The 18,398-nt window shown below is 48.3% G+C and overlaps 1 protein-coding gene across 1 annotated transcript in view; it reads left to right on the plus strand.

Moving 5' to 3' along the window:
• The window catches only part of aig1 (androgen-induced 1 (H. sapiens)), a 208,004-nt gene that overhangs the window by 158,200 nt on the left and 31,406 nt on the right, over positions 1-18,398 (plus strand). The window contains exon 4 of the mRNA XM_085979235.1: positions 2,932-3,047. Coding sequence (XP_085835361.1) covers positions 2,932-3,047 — 116 coding nt within the window. The remainder of the gene's footprint in view (positions 1-2,931; positions 3,048-18,398) is intronic.

Consider the following 18,398-nt stretch of genomic DNA (forward strand, 5'->3'; position numbering starts at 1 on the left):
ACCACCGGCGCACCGTGGCTGCAGTGTGCACCATCTACAAGATGCACTGCAGCAACTCGCCAAGGCTTCTTCGGCAGCACCTCCCAAACCTGCAACCTCTTCCACCTAAAAGGACAAGGGCAGCAGGCTCATGGGAACACCACCACCTCCAAGTTCCCCTCCAAGTCACACGCCATCCTGACTTGGAAGTATATCGGCTGTTCCTTCATCGTCGCTGGGTCAAAATCCTGGAACTCCCTCCCTAACAGCACTGTGGGAGCACCTTCACCACACGGACTGCAGCGGTTCAAGAAAGTGGCTCACCACCACCTTCTCAAGGGCAATTAGGGATGGGCAATAAATGCTGGCCTTGCCAGCGATGCCCACATCCCATAAACATTTAAAATTGTAGAAAGACTTCCTTGCTCCTGTGATGATGGAGGGCACACACCCAAGGCAGTGTAACAGATGCTGACTGACCAGCTGTGCTTTTCCAACACTTTCACTTTTAATTTCAGATTGCTAGCATTTGCAGTTTTTTTACTTTTGATCTCACTACTCATGCTCAAGGATGTTTAATTGCCAGGTTTAGTGCGGTGGGTGGTTGATGGGTAAAGCTACGTGCATTGTGCCTGTCGTGTAATTACCGCCTATCAAGAATAGCTTGGCGTGCCGACAAACAATAATAAACTTCCCAGTTCTTTGGACAAGCTCCGGAATTTGACCTTCATTTTCTGGTTCCTTTGCTGCCACACCTATCAAATCTGCCCTCCCGCAGTAATCGGCTTAAATTTATATTTTGACTCCACCGGCATGCAGGATTGAGTGTCAGCTGTGGCTCAGTGGGCAGCACCCTCGCCTCTGAGCCAGAAGGTTGTGGGTTCAAGTCCCACTCCAGGGACTTGAGCACATAAATCTAGGATGACACTCCAGCGGAGTGCTGCACTGTCGGAGGTGCCGTCTTTCAGATGAGACGTTAAACCGAGGCCCCGTCTGTCCTCTCAGGCGGACGTAAAAGATCCCATGGCACTATTTTGAAGAAGAGCAGGGGAGTTCTCCCCAATGTCCTGGGGCCAATATTTATCCCTCAATCAACATAACTAAACACAGATTATCTTGCCATTATCACGTTGCTGTTTGTGGGAGCTTGCTGTGCGCAAATTGGCTGCCGCGTTTCCTACATTGCAACAGTGACTACACTCCAAAAGTACTTCATTGGCTGTAAAACGCTTTGAGATGTCCGGTGGTCGTGTAAGGTGCTATAGAAATGCAAGTCTTTCTTTTTTCTTTCCGCACTCAGACTGGTGGAAGAGGGGCCTCTCAGGGTGCAGGAATCGTACTGCTCTAGTGAGCTGCTGCTCCAGCCTGTTGTGCACTGCAGGGGGACTGTAGGACATTTCATAGAATCATGGAGTCATGCGGCACAGAAGGAGACCATTTGTCCCACTGTGTCTGTGTTGACCAAAAGAGAGCTATCCGGCCTAATCCCACTTTCCAGCTCTTGGTCCGTAGCCCTGCAGGTTACGGCACTCCAAGTGCATATCCAAGTACCTTCTAAATGTGATGAGGGTCTCTGTCTCCACCACCCTTTCAGGCAGTGAGTTCCAGACCCCCACCACCCTCTGGGTGAAAAAAGTTCTCCTCAACTCCCCTCTAATCCTTCCACTGTAAATCTGAAATAAAAACAGAAAATGCTGGAGAAACTCAGCAGGTCGGGCAGCATCTGTGGAGAGAGAAACAGAGTTAACGTTTCAGGTCGATGAACTTTCGTCAGAACTGGAAAAAGCAGGAAATGGAACAGATTTTTAAGCAAGTGAAGAGACTGGGAAATGGGGGAGGGGATGGACGAACAAAAGGGAAGGTCTGTGATAGGATGGAAGGCGGGAGTGATTAAGAGACATTAAGAGATATTCAAGGCTAAAGGAGACGGTAATGGAACAGGTTAAGAAACAAAGGATGGCTCTAGATGAAGTGTGAATTATGCTGGCAGAATGAAAGACAGCTGCCCTGTGGGGGAGAAGAAAAAAAGACAGACAAAAAGTGTGGATAAAAAATTATATATATATATATGATAGGGGCCGAGGTTATGATCTGAAATTGTTGAACTCTATGTTGAGTCCGGAGGGCTGTAAAGTGCCTAATCGAAAGATGAGGTGCTGCTCCTCGAGTTTACGCTGAGCTTCCGTGGAACAATGCAAGAGGCCGAGGACGGTGAGGTCTGAGTGGGAATGGAGCAGTGAATTAAAGTGACAGGCGACTGGCAGCTCGGGGTCCCCCTTACGGACTGAATGGAGGTGTTCCGCAAAGCGGTCACCCAATCTGCGTTTGGTCTCCCCAATGTAGAGGAGACCACATCGTGAGCAGCGAATGCAGTGTACTAAATTGCGAGAAGTACAAGTAAATCGCTGTTTCACCTGGAAGGGGTGTTTGGGGCCCTGGACAGTGGGAAGGGGGGGAGGTATAAGGGCATGTGTTGCATCTCCTGCGCTTGCATGGGAAGGTGCCGGGGGAAGGGGTGCTGGGGGTGATAGAGGAGTGGACTAGGGTGTCGCGGAGGGAGCGGTCCCTACGGAATGCTGAAAGAGGAGGTGAAGGGAAGATGCGTTTGGTGGTGGGATCACGTTGGAGGTGGCGGAAATGGAGGATGATCCGTTGAATGTGAAGGCTGGTGGGGTGAAAGGTGGGGACAAGGGGAACTGTAAATCTATGCCCTGTGGTTATTGACCCCTCAGCTAAGGGGAAATAGGTCCTTCCTATCCACTTTATCTAGGCGCCCCCCCCCCAATAATTTTATACACCTACTTGCTCATAGAGTGTTCTAGCGTCTCCTCATTACGAGTGTGATTTTTTTCCCTTTTCTTCAATTATTTAGGGGGAAGGTTGATCTGAATTGCTAATATATATATATATATATTTTTGCTTTCAGTCTCAGTATGTTTTCTTTTTTCACAGCACACCACAGTCCTTCCCTTCATTCTAATTGAGATGAGAACAACACATCATCATTATCCCGGCAGGAAGTCAGGGCAGGCTGCAGTTAGCTTCTTTTCTACTGGATACATTTTATGGTAAGTAGCTCGACTTAACAGCACCGCTTTCACATCACGGTTGAGTCATGGACGGCTATATTTGGATACAATGGGTGCAATCATTACCAGTTCACACTTTGTGCCTCAGTGGCGTTGAAACCTCAATTACAGATGCATCTTCAGCCCTAAGGATGCCTCAGTGATCTGCTGCCGAAATCAAGAAGTGACTGTCACCACATATATTTTTAGCCCTCCAATTTTACCACCCTGACTTTTTATTCTCCCACTCCTGTTTTCTTCAGTGCATGGGCAGTGCAAGGGGTTACTAACCCCTCCAGGGATTAAAGATTCATCTCCAGGATACTGCTGCGAGAAATCCGGGAGATAAATCATGGGGGGTGACGTAAATAAACTACTGGGCACTTGGTCTGAGTATTAAACAAGGAGATTCACAACATGGAGGTCTAGTTGTGTCCTTCACTAGTTCCTGTTAAAGAATGTCCTGAGCAAGCTGGGCCCATGCCAGAGTATTTATACTCTCCCTGGACAGCGCCACCAGCAGGCCGCCCAGTATTATTTCATAAGTCATTTCCCATGAATGACCAGATTCATGTCAGGGGGCATTGAAACAAACTGTGTATTTTTATTTCATTTTCTTTGAACACTTTTGTTTTTATTAGTTATAAAAAGTATTGGAGATGCAGGGGGTGGGGGAGTGGGGGGCGGTTGGAGGCTGTTTTGACTGAGTCAAGAATCATCCAATCGGATAACAGAAGAGTCTGTTCCCTTTCCAGTTGGCCATGTTAAGGCGGGGCACCGCGAGGATGGACGACCAATGGCGAGAGTGTGAGGGCGGGGCCGTTGGAGGCGGCCGTCACGTGATGAAACCTCTTGTAACACGTCCAGAGTTGGCAGCCCAAACAACAACAACAACTTGTATTTATATAGTGCCTTTAACATAGTCAAATGTCCCAGGGCGCTCCACAGGAATATTATAAGACAAAAAATTTGACACCGAGCCACATAAGGATAAATTAGGGCAGGTAACCAAAGGCTTGGTCAAAAAGGTAGGTTTTAAGGAGCGTCTTAAAGGAGGAAAGAGAGGTAGAGAGACGGAGAGGTTTAGTCAGGGTATTCCAGAGCTTAGGGCCCAGGCAACAGAAGGGACGGCCGCCAATGGTGGAGCGATTATAATCAGGGATGCTCAAGTGGGCAGAATTAGAGGAGCGCAGATATCTCGGGGGGGGGGTTGTGGGGCTGGAGGAGATTACAGTGATAGGGAGGGGGCGAGGCCATGGAGGGATTTGTAAACAAGGATAAAGAATTTTGAAATCGAGGCGTTGCTACACCGGGAGCCAATGTAGGTCAGCGAGCACAGGGGTGATGGTCAAACGGAACTTGGTGCAAGTTGGGACACGGGCAGCCGAGTTTTGGATGACCTCAAGTTTACAGAGGGTGGAAAATGGGAGTGCGTTGGAATAGCCAAGTCTAGAGGTAACAAAGGCATGGATGAGGGCTTGGCCAAAAGGGTGGGTGGCCTACTCCCAGCCGCTGCTCTCAAACCAAAGGTTTACGAAGCGACTGAGAGCGTCTTGTACCCTACTTGTATTGCACAGCTGTCTCTGCAGGCACAGAGACCCGCCTCACAAGGTAGCTTTGCTCCCTGCTTCTTGGGGCAAAAACTATTGGCAAATGCAAATGGCAGTCGCTGGCGGCATTGGGTTGTGATTTTTGGTCTGACTGCGGACCAGATCGAAGAAACGTCAGGGAAGGTTCCATGGCCAGAAACACAGAGTGACAAAGGTGACTTTGGAGCAGCTACCTCGTTCTTCCGGGTCTCACTTATTTTGAAAAAACAAGAAAAACATCAAAGTTTTAAATTGGTAACATTAAATTGGTATCTCTTTAGTAACACAATTGAATTAGAAGGTACTGAAGTGACAAGTGACATAAGTAAGAGACCTAAAACAAGCACCACCACCTCAGCACACATCCCACGCAAAGCACTGAAGTGGCGTAGACAAGGACTCTGTTAAAAGCCTGATAGGCGGTGGATTATTTTAGACACTTTGAACAATGATTAACTCTGCAGGTTGTAATCAAGGTGTAGCAGCTGAAGATGAGTCAGCCCTGCTCGTATGTTCTGATGCAGAGCGAGCAGAGAAATGATAACATGCCTTTTCCAGCTTTATTTCTCCCTGTTCAGAAAGTGCTAACCCATGCTGGGATACGGTTTCAGGGGCAACAGCCACCCTCCAATACCTCACCCATTGCCCCATTGCCCCCAACTGGCGGAAACTGGGGAGGCAGGGAGGGGTGCGGGGGAGCCCGATAGCGGCCGATGAACCCGGCAAGGTCGGGGGGAGTAACGACAGGACCTCATTTAGACAAAAGAATGCAGCATCCCGCACCAAAACTGGCCAAATTGACATAATCGGACCCGATCTGCATATTTAAAGTGGGACCCCGCTTCCTCCCTGTGGGTGTCCTGCTAGCCTTCTCACAAGAGTGGGCTGACATGGGGACACGGTGGAAAGGAAGTGGGATCGGAGGGGAGAAGTGGCTCCCGTTATTTTAAGTGCCCTTTGCCCGTGCCCATGACCTCACTGTAGTGTCCGCGTATCAATAACACACGGACTGCAGGAGAACGGTAATAAGAGGTGTTTACTGAACAGAAGGTATGCTGGAACTGAAAGTACAGAAGCCTGCTACGGCTTTATATACAGGTGTGGTCACTGCCGGTACTACAGTATAAAAGCAGTTCTCTCTTAAAGGTACATACACAACAATTCCTCCCCTTTCAGATAAACAGTACATAACATTCATTTAACAATTGAATAATAACTAATTACAATTACAATTTTCTTTGTACTATATACATCAGCTGAAAGTAATCATTTATAAATTCAGTCTTTGAGGAGGCTTCCTGATCCTGTCTGGATAACGCCTTTCTCGAGTATCCTGTTCTTGCGGCGGAGTCGATTCTGGCTCATTGTCATTGGTTGGTTCGTCAGCTTCCAATACCACTGATTCTGAGGTAGACGCAATCTGTACTTCGGGTTCATCACCAGGTGCACATGCTCGTGGTATAGGTTTGACTTGTTCCTGTGACTCTAGAATTTGGTCAGCATGGCGTCTCACGATGCTCTCTCCAACGTCCACTGTGTACATTAGTGGTCCCTGCCGTGTGCATATCGTTCCTGGCTGCCATTTTTCTGTTCGGTAGTCGCGGGCCAAGACTGGTTGTCCTATCTTGAAGCTCCTGGTTGGCTTTTCATTGATGTGCTGGAATTGCTTATTCTCAACATCTCGTCTTATGTTTGGTTTGAGCAAGTCCAGGCGACATCTTAACCTGCGATTAAAGAACATCATGGCTGGAGCTTGGTTGGTGACTGCATGTGTCGCATTTCGGTAAGCAAACAAGAAATTATCCACCTTGTGTTGCAGTGGTATGTTGTCGTTATACATCGCCTTTATTGCTTTTTTAAAGGTTTGAACAAACCTCTCAGCCAATCCATTTGTGGCTGGATGATATGGGGCGGATGTGTAATGCTTTACCCCATTATTCCTCAAAAACCTCCGGAAATCCTCGGACACAAACTGTGGTCCAGTATCGGAGTAAATCTGTTCTGGCAAGCCATTCCTGGCAAAGATGGTCCATAGGACTGCAATAGTTTTCTCCGTGGTGGTGGAGGACATTTTGATGACCTCTGGCCATTTCGAATGTGCATCCACGGCGATTAAAAACATTGAGTCCATAAATGGACCAGCAAAATCAATGTGTACCCGTTGCCATGGATATGAGGGCCACTCCCATGGGTGTAGCGGGGCCTGTGGTGGAGCGTTTTGGACTTTTTGGCATCCTGTGCATCTCTTGGTCATTTCCTCGATTTCTTTATCGATTCCCGGCCACCACACAAACGCCCTGGCTAGGCTCTTCATTTTTACCCCTCCCAGATGACCCTCATGCAGCTCATTGAGCACTCTTTCTCTCAACTTGGGTGGAATTACCACTCGGGATCCACACATCAAGGTCCCCCGGCACACTGACAGCTGTTCTCTCCTTGGCGAGAATGCTGGCAACAGTGAGTCGCCATGTGCTGGCCATCCCTTCACCGTCAAATCATAGACCCGAGAGAGTGTCGGGTCATTTCGGGTTTCCTTCTCTATACTTGAGTTTGTAACAGGTAGACATTCGACTATGGTTGAATGGAATATCTCAACAGGGTCCACTGCAGGTGCTTCCCCCACCGTAGGCAGCGGCAGGCGCGACAGCCCATCAGCGTTTCCATGCTGTTTCGTGCCCTTATACTCTATGTCGTATTGATGAGCCCCTAGAAAAAGGGACCATCTTTGCAGCCGTTGCGCCGTCATCACCGGAACGCCCTTCTTTGGGTTAAAAATGGAGACAAGAGGCTGGTGATCAGTCAGTAAGGTGAATTTCTGCCCGTGCAGATAGTGATTGAACTTCTTCACCCCCCACACCAGGCTGAGGGCCTCCCTGTCAATCTGGGCGTAGTTACGCTCGGCTGAGGTTAACGAGCGTGACGCAAAGGCTATTGGCCTCTCTGAACCGCCAAGGAATTTGTGCGACAGCACCGCTCCAATGCCGTAGGGAGACGCATCACATGCCAACCAAATCGGTAGTGATGCATTGTAGTGGGCCAATACTTCTTTTGAAGTGATTAGGCATTTACATTTCTGAAAGGCACGCTTACACTCATCACTCCATTTCCATGCTACTCCAGTTTGCAGCAGGGCGTTCAGCGGGTGCAGAATTGTAGACAAATTTGGCAAGAACTTATGGTAGTAGTTCACCAACCCGAGGAACGATCTCAGTTGTGACACATTTTCCGGTGCTGGAGCCTTGACTACTGCCTCAATCTTTTCTGGGGACTTATGTAACCCCTCTTCATCAATCACGTGGCCACAATATGAGATTTGTTTCCTGAAAAACTCGCATTTGGGGCGGTTGGCTCGTAGTCCATATTCTTGTAATCTAGTGAGCACCTGCTCCAGGTTGGCAAGGTGTTCACTGTCATTTCCGCCCGTAACCAGGATGTCGTCCAAATAACACTGGGTCCCCGAGATCCCTTGCAGGACTTGTTCCATCGCCCTCTGCCAAATAGCCGGAGCGGATGCTACCCCGAATACCAGTTGGTTGTACTGGTAAAGACCTTTGTGAGTGTTTATTGTGAGGTATTTTCCAGATGATTCATCTACCTCCATTTGTAGATACGCTTGGGCCAGATCAATCTTCGTAAAGCGTTTCCCTCCAGATAGTGAGGCGAAAATATCTTCTATCCGCGGAAGTGGATATTGTACTGTGTGAAGGACTGGGTTCACAGTTACCTTAAAATCCCCACAGATGCGAACCTTCTTCGGTTCCCCAGGCGTGCTGCTCAATGATTTCTTCATTACAGGAACGATGGGTGTGGCCCACTTGCTCCAGTCCACCTTGGACAGCACACCCGAACGCTCCAGACTCTCCAGCTCTGCTTCGACGGCTGGGCGGATCGCATACGGTACCGGTCTGGCCTTAAAATATTTTGGATTTGCGTTATCTTCAATTTTTATCGTTGCCGTTACGCCTTTTAGAGTCCCAAGTCCTTGCTGGAACACCTCTTTCGCGTCAGTTAGAATTTTTGACAGTCGTCCAGGTGTGGCGTCGTCATCTTTTTTGTCAGCCACAGTTAGCGCCTGAATGGAATGCCAATCCAATTGTATTTTTCAGATCCATTCACGTCCCAATAATGGTGGTCCTCCATCTTGTATATATAGATACAGTTCCTGTGTTTCCTTGCCGTTGTATTTAATGGGCACCCTTATTTTTCCTCTGGGGTAGACTTTTTGCCCCGTATATGTCTTCAAGACAATGGATGTATCCTTCAAGGGAATGTGTGAGAATAGCCGCTCGTAGTCTCGTCGATTCATGACTGTTAGGGCTGATCCTGTGTCCAATTCCATCTTTACTTGGGACCCTGCTATCATGAGGGTGACCCAAATGGTTCGGTGATCCTCCTTTGCGATCACGTTGTGTAACTTTAGACAACTTAGTCTCCTGCTCCCGGAGTCATTATCACTCTTCTGGTCTTCTGAACTACTGTCCGTCATCTTTTGTACTTTCTTGTACTTTTCCTTAGTAGTTCTTTTAGTGTTGGTTTTCTTTCCCGACCTGCAGACTCGTGCTATGTGTCCCATTTTTCCACATTGCCTGCATACCTTGTCCTTAGCCCAGCAATCCTTCTGGTCATGGGTTGTTCTGCCGCAGCGATAGCACTTTTCTGCTCCATATGCCATTTCATTGGTGCTATATTCTTGCGGTTTCTGTTGTATTTCCGCAGCTCCCCGTGCTGCTGCTTCGTAGGATACTGCAATGCTGAAAGCCTTTTCTAGCGTAAGGTCCTTTTCCGAAAGTAGTCGTTTCTGGGTTCCTTCACTCTGGAGCCCGCAGACAAACTTATCCCTTAAGGTATCTGCCAGTCCTGCTCCGAACTGGCAGTGTTTCGATAACTTGCGTAGTTCCGTAAGATAGTCAGCATTACTCTCGTCTTTGTGCTGGTTTCGTTTATGGAACTTGAATCTTTCTGCTATCAGCAGCGGTGTAGGGTTTAGATGTTCCTGTAAGATATTGACAATCTCTTCAAAACTTTTCTCCATTGGTTTAGCTGGGGTAATTAAATTTCGCAATAGGCCGTACGTTCTCGCGCCCATCAAATTTAATAATACCGACGCCTTCTTTTCAGCGGCCACCTCATTTGCCTTGCAGTACACTTCAATTCTTTCCACATACGTGGTCCAGTCTTCTATTTCGTTATCGAAAGCAGTGATGCTGCCACTCTTCGTCATCTTGGGTGGTTTAAAATGGCGCCTCCCGCGCTTTTCCTTCTTCCCCAATGGATTAAAATGGCGCCTCCCGCGCTTTTCCTTCTTCCTCCTGCTGCCAATGCTGCTCCTAGCGTTCTAACAGGTAATGGTGGTGCCCCGCGGCTTTCTGCGCGTCTCTTTTCCTTCCCCTTTTTTCTTTTCTTTTTTTTTCCAACGCTGCCCGACTCTTGAGCACCGGCCGCGCCCTGTGCGCTCCACCCTCTCTCTCTCTTTTTCTTCCCGACGACGCTGCTCGGCCCCCTTACAGAGCCGCTCGATCGAGCTCTAGCCCACCGCAGTCCGGGAAGGGTCAGCGCACTACCTGCTACCAGCCCAATTTGCTGGGACACCTTGACTGGAGAACCAGGCCCAGCTCTCCACAGCTTCCCCTGCGATTCTCTGAACTCCGATGGATCACTGGGCGGTTGCCCACAGTCGACGCCCGTTGCTCTGGCTTCGACCTCCAAGAAGCTTCTTCTCAGGGATGGATCCCCGTGAGGTGATGCAGTACTGCAGGTGAGTTCGAACTTGCTCGTCGCCACTGTAGTGTCCACGTATCAATAACACACGGACTGCAGGAGAACGGTAATAAGAGGTGTTTACTGAACAGAGGGTATGCTGGAACTGAAAGTACAGAAGCCTGCTACGGCTTTATATACAGGTGTGGTCACTGCCGGTACTACAGTATAAAAGCAGTTCTCTCTTAAAGGTACATACACAACACTCACGACATCCCAAAGTGCTTTACAGCCAATGAAGTACATTTTGAAGTGCAGTCACTGTTGTAATGTGGGAAACATGGCAGCCAATGTGCGCACAGCAAGCTCCCACAAACAGCAATGTGATAATGACCAGATAATCTGTTTTTGTCATGCTGATTGAGGGATAAACATTGACCAGGACACCGGGGATAACTCCCCTGCTCTTCTTCAAAATAGTGCCGTGGGATCTTTTATGTCCACCTGAGAGAGCAGACGGGGCCTCGGTTTAACGTCTCATCTGAAAGACGGCACCTCCGACAGTGCAGTCACTGTTGCAATGTAATCAAGGCTTCTACTTCCACAGGACATGTACTGTCTACCTTCCAAAACATTTTCCTTGTCTATAAATTCCTCCATGCCCTTTGTTGACCTTGGGTTGTGAATCTTTGGAATTCTCTACCCCAGAGGGCTGTGGATGCTCAGTCGATGAGTATATTCAAGGCTGAGATCGATAGATTTTTGGACTCTAGGGGAATCAAGTGATATGGGGATCGGGTGGGAAAGTGGAATTGAGGTCGATGATCAGCCATGATCTTATTGATTGTCGGAGCAGGCTCGAGGGGCCATGTGGCCTACTCCCGCTTCTAGTTCTTATATTCTCACCTCTTGAATCTCCAGCAGTCCTGTAGCACCTTGCGAATGCTCTATTCCCAGGACTCCAGCCATTTGTGCATCCCTTCACCAATGGCAGAAGAGCCTGCAGCTGTCTCAGTTTTACTCTCTGGAAGTCCCTCCATAAACCTCTCCGTCCCTCCACTTCTGACTTCACCTTAAAGAAATCTCTTCAAAACCCATCTCTCTGACAAAGCTTTCAGTCACTAACCCTCTCTATTTTGGGTTTGTGTCCATCTTCCGTACATCTATTGGTGAATCGCTTGGCACGTTCGACACGTTTAAGGGTACTATATAAATGCAAGTTAATTCTGTACCCTATAGTCTGTACATTTTGTACTATATAATCTATTCTCATGAGTTTAGAAAAACAAGGGCACTCAGAGAATCATACAGCACAAAAGGAGACCATTCGGCCCATCGTGCCTGTGCCGGCTCTTTGAACAAGCTTTCCAATTAGTCCCCACTCCCCCTGCTCTTTCCACAAAGCCCTGCAAATTTTTCCTTTTCAAGTATTTGAACTCACATCCTACTGGTTTCTTAGTCCAGGTTCCTGGCATACGAGTGCACCACATATAACATATCCGCCAGACTGCCATACTTCCGGGTAGTTAATATGCTAAACGAGGTTGCTTTTACTAGAGAGTAAACAATCTGTTGGCTTGCCTGGGTAATCGGAGAAACATCTCTCACCCATTGGCCGCAATTTTCCCCTTAAAAAAAGGGTGGGTTTGGAGCATGGGAGTAGTTAAATTGTTAAAAATGGGATTCCCGACTCCAACCTGCCCACTTCCGGTTTTGCCGGAGGCGGGACGGGGGCGTGCGACCAACCCGCTGCCCAGGGGGGCAGAATGTCAATTTAAATATTGTAATGGGGCTGAATTTAACGTGAAACCCGGCAGTTAAACTGAGGCGGAGACTGCTGCATCCAGGAAGTAAGTGCTGAGGGAGTGCTGCACTGTCGGAGGTGCCGTCATTTGGATGAGAAGTTAAACCGAGGCCCCGTCTGCTCTCTCGGGTGGATGTAAAAGAGCCTATGGCACTATCCTAAATTGGGTATTGTGCAATGAGAAGGGGTTAATTCATAATCTTGTTGTGCGGGGTCCTTTAGGGAAGAGTGACCATAAAATGATGGAATTCTTCATTAAGATGGAAAGTGAAGAAGTCCAATCTGAAACTAGGGTCCTAAATCTAAACAAAGGAAACTACGATGGTATGAGGAGTGAGTTGGCTATGATAGATTGGGGAGCTTCATCAAAAGGCATGATGGTGGATAGGCAATGGCTAACATTTAAGGAACGAATGCATGAATTGCTACAGTTATACATTCCTTTCTGACGCAAAAACACAAAAGGAAAAGCGGCCCAACCATGGCTAACAAAATAAATTAAGGATAGTATTAGATCCAAAGAGGAGTCATATAAAGTTGCCAGAAAAAGTAGCAAGCCTGAGGATTGGGAGCAGTTTAGAGTTCAGCAAAAGAGGACCATGAGATGGATTAAGAGGGGAAAAATAGAGTATGCGAGTAAACTTGCAAGAAACATAAAAGTGGATTGTAAAAGCTTCTACAAGTATGTAAAAAGAAAAAGATTAATGAAGACAAATGTAGGTCCCTTAAAGTCAGAAACGGGAGAATTTATAATGGGGAACAAGGAAATGGCTGAGCAATTAAACAGATACTTTGGTTCACAGAAGAGGACACAAATAACTTCCCAGAAATGCTAGGGAACCAAGGGACTAGTGAGAAGGAGGAATTAAAGGAAATTAGTATTAGTAAAAAAATTGTGCTGGAGAAATTAATGAGACTGAAAGCTGATAAATCCCCAGGGCCTGATAATTAGCGTGTAAAGTTAAGGCACATGGGATTGGCGGCAAGGTATTGACTTGGATAGAGAACTGGTTGGCAGAGAGAAAGCAAAGAGTTGGAATAAACGGGTCTTTTTCCGAGTGGCAGGCAGTGACTAGTGGGGTACTGCAGGGATCGGTCCTTGGACCCCAGCTATTCACAATATATATTAATGATCTAGACAAGGGAACCAGATGTAATATCTCCAAATTTGCAGACAACACAAAGCTGGGTGGGCGTGTGTGCTGTGAGGAGGATGCCGAGAAACTCCAGGATGATTTGGACAGGTTGGGTGATTGGGCAAAAGCATGGCAGATGCAAAATAACGTGGATAAATGTGAGGTTATCCACTTTGGTGGCAAAAACAGGAAGGTAGATTATTATCTGAATGGCAATAGATTGGGAGAAGGAGAAGTGCAACGAGACCTGGGTGTCCTTGTGCACCAGTCGCTGAAGGTAAGTATGCAGGTGCAGCAGGCGGTTAAGAAGGCAAATGGTATGTTGGCCTTCGTAACGAGAGGGTTTGAGTACAGGAACAAGGATGTCTTGCTGCAGTTGTATAGGGCCTTGATGAGACTACATCTTGAGTATTGTGTGCAGTTTTGGTCGCCTTATCTGAGGAAGGATGTTCTTGCCATGGAAGGAGTTCAGCGAAGATTCACCAGGCTGATACCTGGGATGGCAGGAATGACGTATGAGGAGAGATTGGGACGATTGGGCTTGTACTCACTGGAGTTTAGAAGAATGAGAGGGGATCTCATTGAAACTTATAAAATTCTGACAGGACTGGACAGACTAGATGCAGGAAGGATGTTCCCGATGGTCGGGGAGTCCAGAACCAGGGGTCACAGTCTAAGGATAAGGGGTAAGCCATTTAGGGCAGAAATGAGGAGGAATTTCTTCACCCAGAGAGTGGGGAACCTGTGGAATTCTCTACCACAGAAGGCAGTAGAAGCCAATTCATTAAATATATTCAAGAAGGAGTTGGATATATTTCTTAAGGCTAAAGGGATCCAGGGGTATGGGGAGAAAGCAGGGACCGGGTACTAAAATTGGATGATCAGCCATGATCGCATTGAATGGCGGAGCAGGCTCGAGGGGCCGAATGGCCGACTCCTGCTCCTATCTTCTGTGTTTCTGTTTCTAATCCACATCCCAGAGTACTAAAAGTGGTAGCCATGGAAATAGTGGATGCATTGGTTGTCATCTTCCAAATTTCTATCGATTATGCAACAGTTCCTGCAGACTGGAGGGTGGCAAATGTAACCCCACTATTTAAAAAAGGAGGGAGAGAGAAAGCAGGGAACTACAGACCGGTTAGCCTAACGTCATAAGTAGGGAAAATGCTAGTTTCTATTATAAAGGATGTGATAACAGGACACTTAGAAAATATCAACGGGATTAGACAAAGTCAACATGGATTTATGAAAGGGAAATCGTGTTTGACAAACCCACTGGAGTTTTTTGAGGATGTAACTGGTAGAATAGATAAGGGAGAACCAGTGGATGTGGTGTATTTGGATTTTCAGAAGGCCTTTGATAAAGTCCCACATAAGAGGTTAGTGTGCAAAATTAAAGCACATGGGATTGGGGGTAATATACTGGCATGGATTGAAAATTGGTTAACAGACAGGAAACAGAGAGTATGGTTCTGTTTCGGGGTGGCAGGCGGTGACTAGTGGGGGTACCGCAGGGATCAGTGCTTGGGCCCCAGTTATTCACAATATATATCAATGATTTGGATGAGGGAACCAAATGTAATATTTCCAAGTTTGCTGACGACACAAAACTAGGTGGGATTGTGAGTTGTGAGGAGGATGCAAAGAGGCTTCAAGTCGATTTAAACAAGTTGAGTGAGTGGGCAAATACATGGCAGATGCAGTATAACGTGGATAAATGTGAAGTTATCCACTTTGGAAGGAAAAACAGAAAGGCAGAGTATTATTTAAATGGTGATAGATTGGGAAATGTTGATGTACAGAGGGACCTGGGTGTCCTTGTACACCAGTCACTGAAAGCAAACATGCAGGCAGTTAGGAAGCAGTTAGGAAGGCAAATGGTATGTTGGCCTTCATTGCAAGAGGATTTGAGTACAGGAGCAAGGATGTCTTACTACAGTTGTACAGGGCCTTGGTGAGACCACACCTGGAGTACTATGTGCAGTTTTGGTCTCCTTACCTAAGAAAGGATATACTTGCCATAGAGGGAGTGCAACGAAGGTTCACCAGACTGATTCCTGGGATGGCAGGACTGTCGTACGAGGAGAGATTGGGTCGACTAGGCCTGTATTCACTAGAGTTTAGAAGAATGAAACGTATAAAATTCTGACAGGGCTAGACAGACTGGATGCAGGGAGGATGTTTCCCCTGGCTGGGGGGTCTAGAACGAGGGGTCACAGTCTCAGGATACAGGGTAGGACATTTAGGACTGAGATGAGGGAGAAATTTCTTCACTCAGAGGGTGGTGAACCTCTGGAATTCTCTACCACAGAAGGCAGTGGAGGCCAAGTCACTGAATATATTTAAGAAGGAGATAGATAGATTTCTAGACGCAAAAGGCATCAAGGGGTACGGGGAGAGAGCGGGAATATGGTATTGAGATAGAGGATCAGCCATGATCATATTGAATGGCGGAGCAGGCTCGAAGGGCTGAATGGCCGACTCCTGCTCCTATTTTTTCTACTATTTCGAAGAAGAGCAGGGGAGTTCTCCCTGGTGTCTTGGCCAATATTTATCCCTTAATCCACATAACAAAAACAGATTATCTAGTCTTTATCACATTGCTGTTTGTGGGAGCTTGCTGTGCGCAATTTGGCTGCCGCATTTCCCACATTACAACAGTGACTACACTTCAAAAGTACTTCATTGGCTGTAAAGTGCTTGGAGACGTCCGGTGGTTGTGAAGGGCGCTCTATAAATGCAAGTCTTTCTTTTTTTCTTTATACCTAACTAACCCACTCCCCACGATCGGCGACCCCCCTCCCCCCACCCCAAAGGAGGCCTCCGATCCCCACCAAGAGGTCTCCCCCCAATCCCACTGATGGTGCTGAGGCTGGCCACAATCCCCTGGTGGCCGGCACTAATCCTCCCGCTCCCCCTGCCGAAGCTGCGGCCGACCACCCCTGTCCCGTCGACCACACCACCCACCCCACCTCCCTGCAATCCCGGATGCCGAATGCCAATCTGGCTGGCCGCGCGTGGGAATCCGAGGCCTAGCCTGCAAATAGAGGCCCTGCCGTTAAAGTCGGAGCCCCCCCACCCCCGCTGCCACGTCGCCCCCCCATCACCAGCCCCCAACCTGCCTCCCTGGAGGAAGTCCGGCCATTGTGTTGGAAACTGCTTTGAGCTTGACCTGCCTTTGCAGTGGGAGGTTTAAAAAAAGAGACACCGTGACCAGTAAGGCAGTCTGGCTTTTGGAAAGGATACAGTGCACAGGGAGTCGGGCTGTGAAAGATAGGGGATTACAGGGAGAGGACATTCTGCCCCGGACTGTAGCACACAATGCAGAGGGGTAGAATTTGCTGAAGTTAAGTATTACCGGCTGCTGAAGTCTCAGTTTGCAGGTTGTGGAAGTTCTGATCTGGAGCAAAACTGTTTTAACAAAATCTGATGGTACTGATTTGCACGTGTCAATCAACAAGAACAACAATAGCTTGCATTTACATTTTAATTTATTCGTTCATGGGATGTGGACGTTGCTGGCAAGGCCAGCATTTATTGCCCATCCCTAGTTGCCCTTGAGAAGGTGGTGGTGAGCCGCCTTCTTGAACCGCTGCAGTCCGTGTGGTGATGGTGCTCCCACAGTGCTGTTAGGGAGGGAGTTCCAGGATTTTGACCCAGCGACGATGAAGGATCGGCGATATACTTCCAAGTCAGGATGGTGTGTGACTTGGAGGCGAACTTGGAGGTGGTGGTGTTCCCATGCGCCTGCTGCCCTTGTTCTTCTAGGTGGAAGAGGTCGTGGGTTTGGGAGGTGCTGCCGAAGAAGCCTTGGCGAGTTGCTGCAGTGCATCTTGTAGATGGTACACACTGCAGCCACGGTACGCCGGTGGTGGAGGGAGTGAATGTTTAAGGTGGTGGATGGGGTTGCTTTGCGGGCTGCTTTGTCCTGGATGGTGTCGAGCTTCTTGAGTGTTGTTGGAGCTGCACTCATCCAGGCAAGTGGAGAGTATTCCATCACACTCCTGACTTGTGCCTTGTAGTTGGTGGAAAGGCTTTAGTGCCTTTAACGTAGTAAAGCATCCCAAGGTGCTTCACAGGAATGTTATAAGACAAAAAATTGACACCGAGCCACATAAGAAGAAATTAGGGGAAATTACCAAAAGCTTGGTCAAAGAGGTAGGTTTTAAGGAGTGGCTTAAAGGAGGAAAGCGAGGTAGAGAGGTCAAGATGTTTAGGCAGGGAATTCCAGAGCTTAGAGCCTTGTCAGCTGAAGGCACGGCCACCAATGGTGGAGCGATTACAATCAGGGATGCTCAAGAGGGCAGACTTAGAGGAGCGCAGATATCTCGGGGGGTTGTGAGGCTGAAGGAGATTACAGAGTTAGGGAGGGGCGAGGCCATGGAGGGATTTGAAAACAAGGATGAGAATTTTGAAATCGATGCGTTGCTTAACCGCGAGCCAATGTATGTCAGCGAGCACAGGGGTGATGGGTGAACAGGACTTGGTGCGAGTTAGGACACGGGCAGCCGAGTTTTGGATGAGCTCAAGTTTTCGTAGGGTGGAATGTGGGAGGCCGGCCAGGAGTGCGTTGGAATAGTCAAGTCTAGAGGTAACAAAGGCATGGATGAGGGTTTCAGCAGCGGATGAGCTGAGGCAGGGCGGAGACAGGCGATGTTACAGAGGTGGAAATAGGCGGTCTTAATTATGCGCCAGCGGGCGAAATCTCGGCGGGAATCGCGGAGCGGCGGTAGTACAAAAGGCTCCACGAGACCAGGTAGGCCTCAGAGCGTCAGCGGGCGAAATCTCGGCGGGAATCGCGGAGTGGCGGCAGTACAAAAGGCTCCAAGAGACCAGGTAGGCCTCAGGGCGTCAGCGGGCGAAATCTCGGCGGGAATCGCAGAGCAGCGGCAGTACAAAACGCTCCAAGAGACCAGGTACGCCTCAGAGCGTCAGCGGGCGAAATCTCGGCGGGAATCGCAGAGCAGCAGCAGTACAAAACGCTCCAAGAGACCAGGTACGCCTCAGAGCATCAGCGGGCGAAATCTCGGCGGGAATCGCGGAGCGGCGGCAGTACAAAAGGCTCCAAGAGACCAGGTAGGCCTCAGAGTTTACCAATCTCCAATCTCAGAGGGAAAGAAGTAAA

This window comes from Somniosus microcephalus, chromosome 3, assembly GCF_052327205.1.
Source record: "Somniosus microcephalus isolate GS21.2 chromosome 3, FLI_Smic_1.0, whole genome shotgun sequence".
NCBI classification, from domain to species: Eukaryota; Metazoa; Chordata; class Chondrichthyes; order Squaliformes; family Somniosidae; genus Somniosus; species Somniosus microcephalus.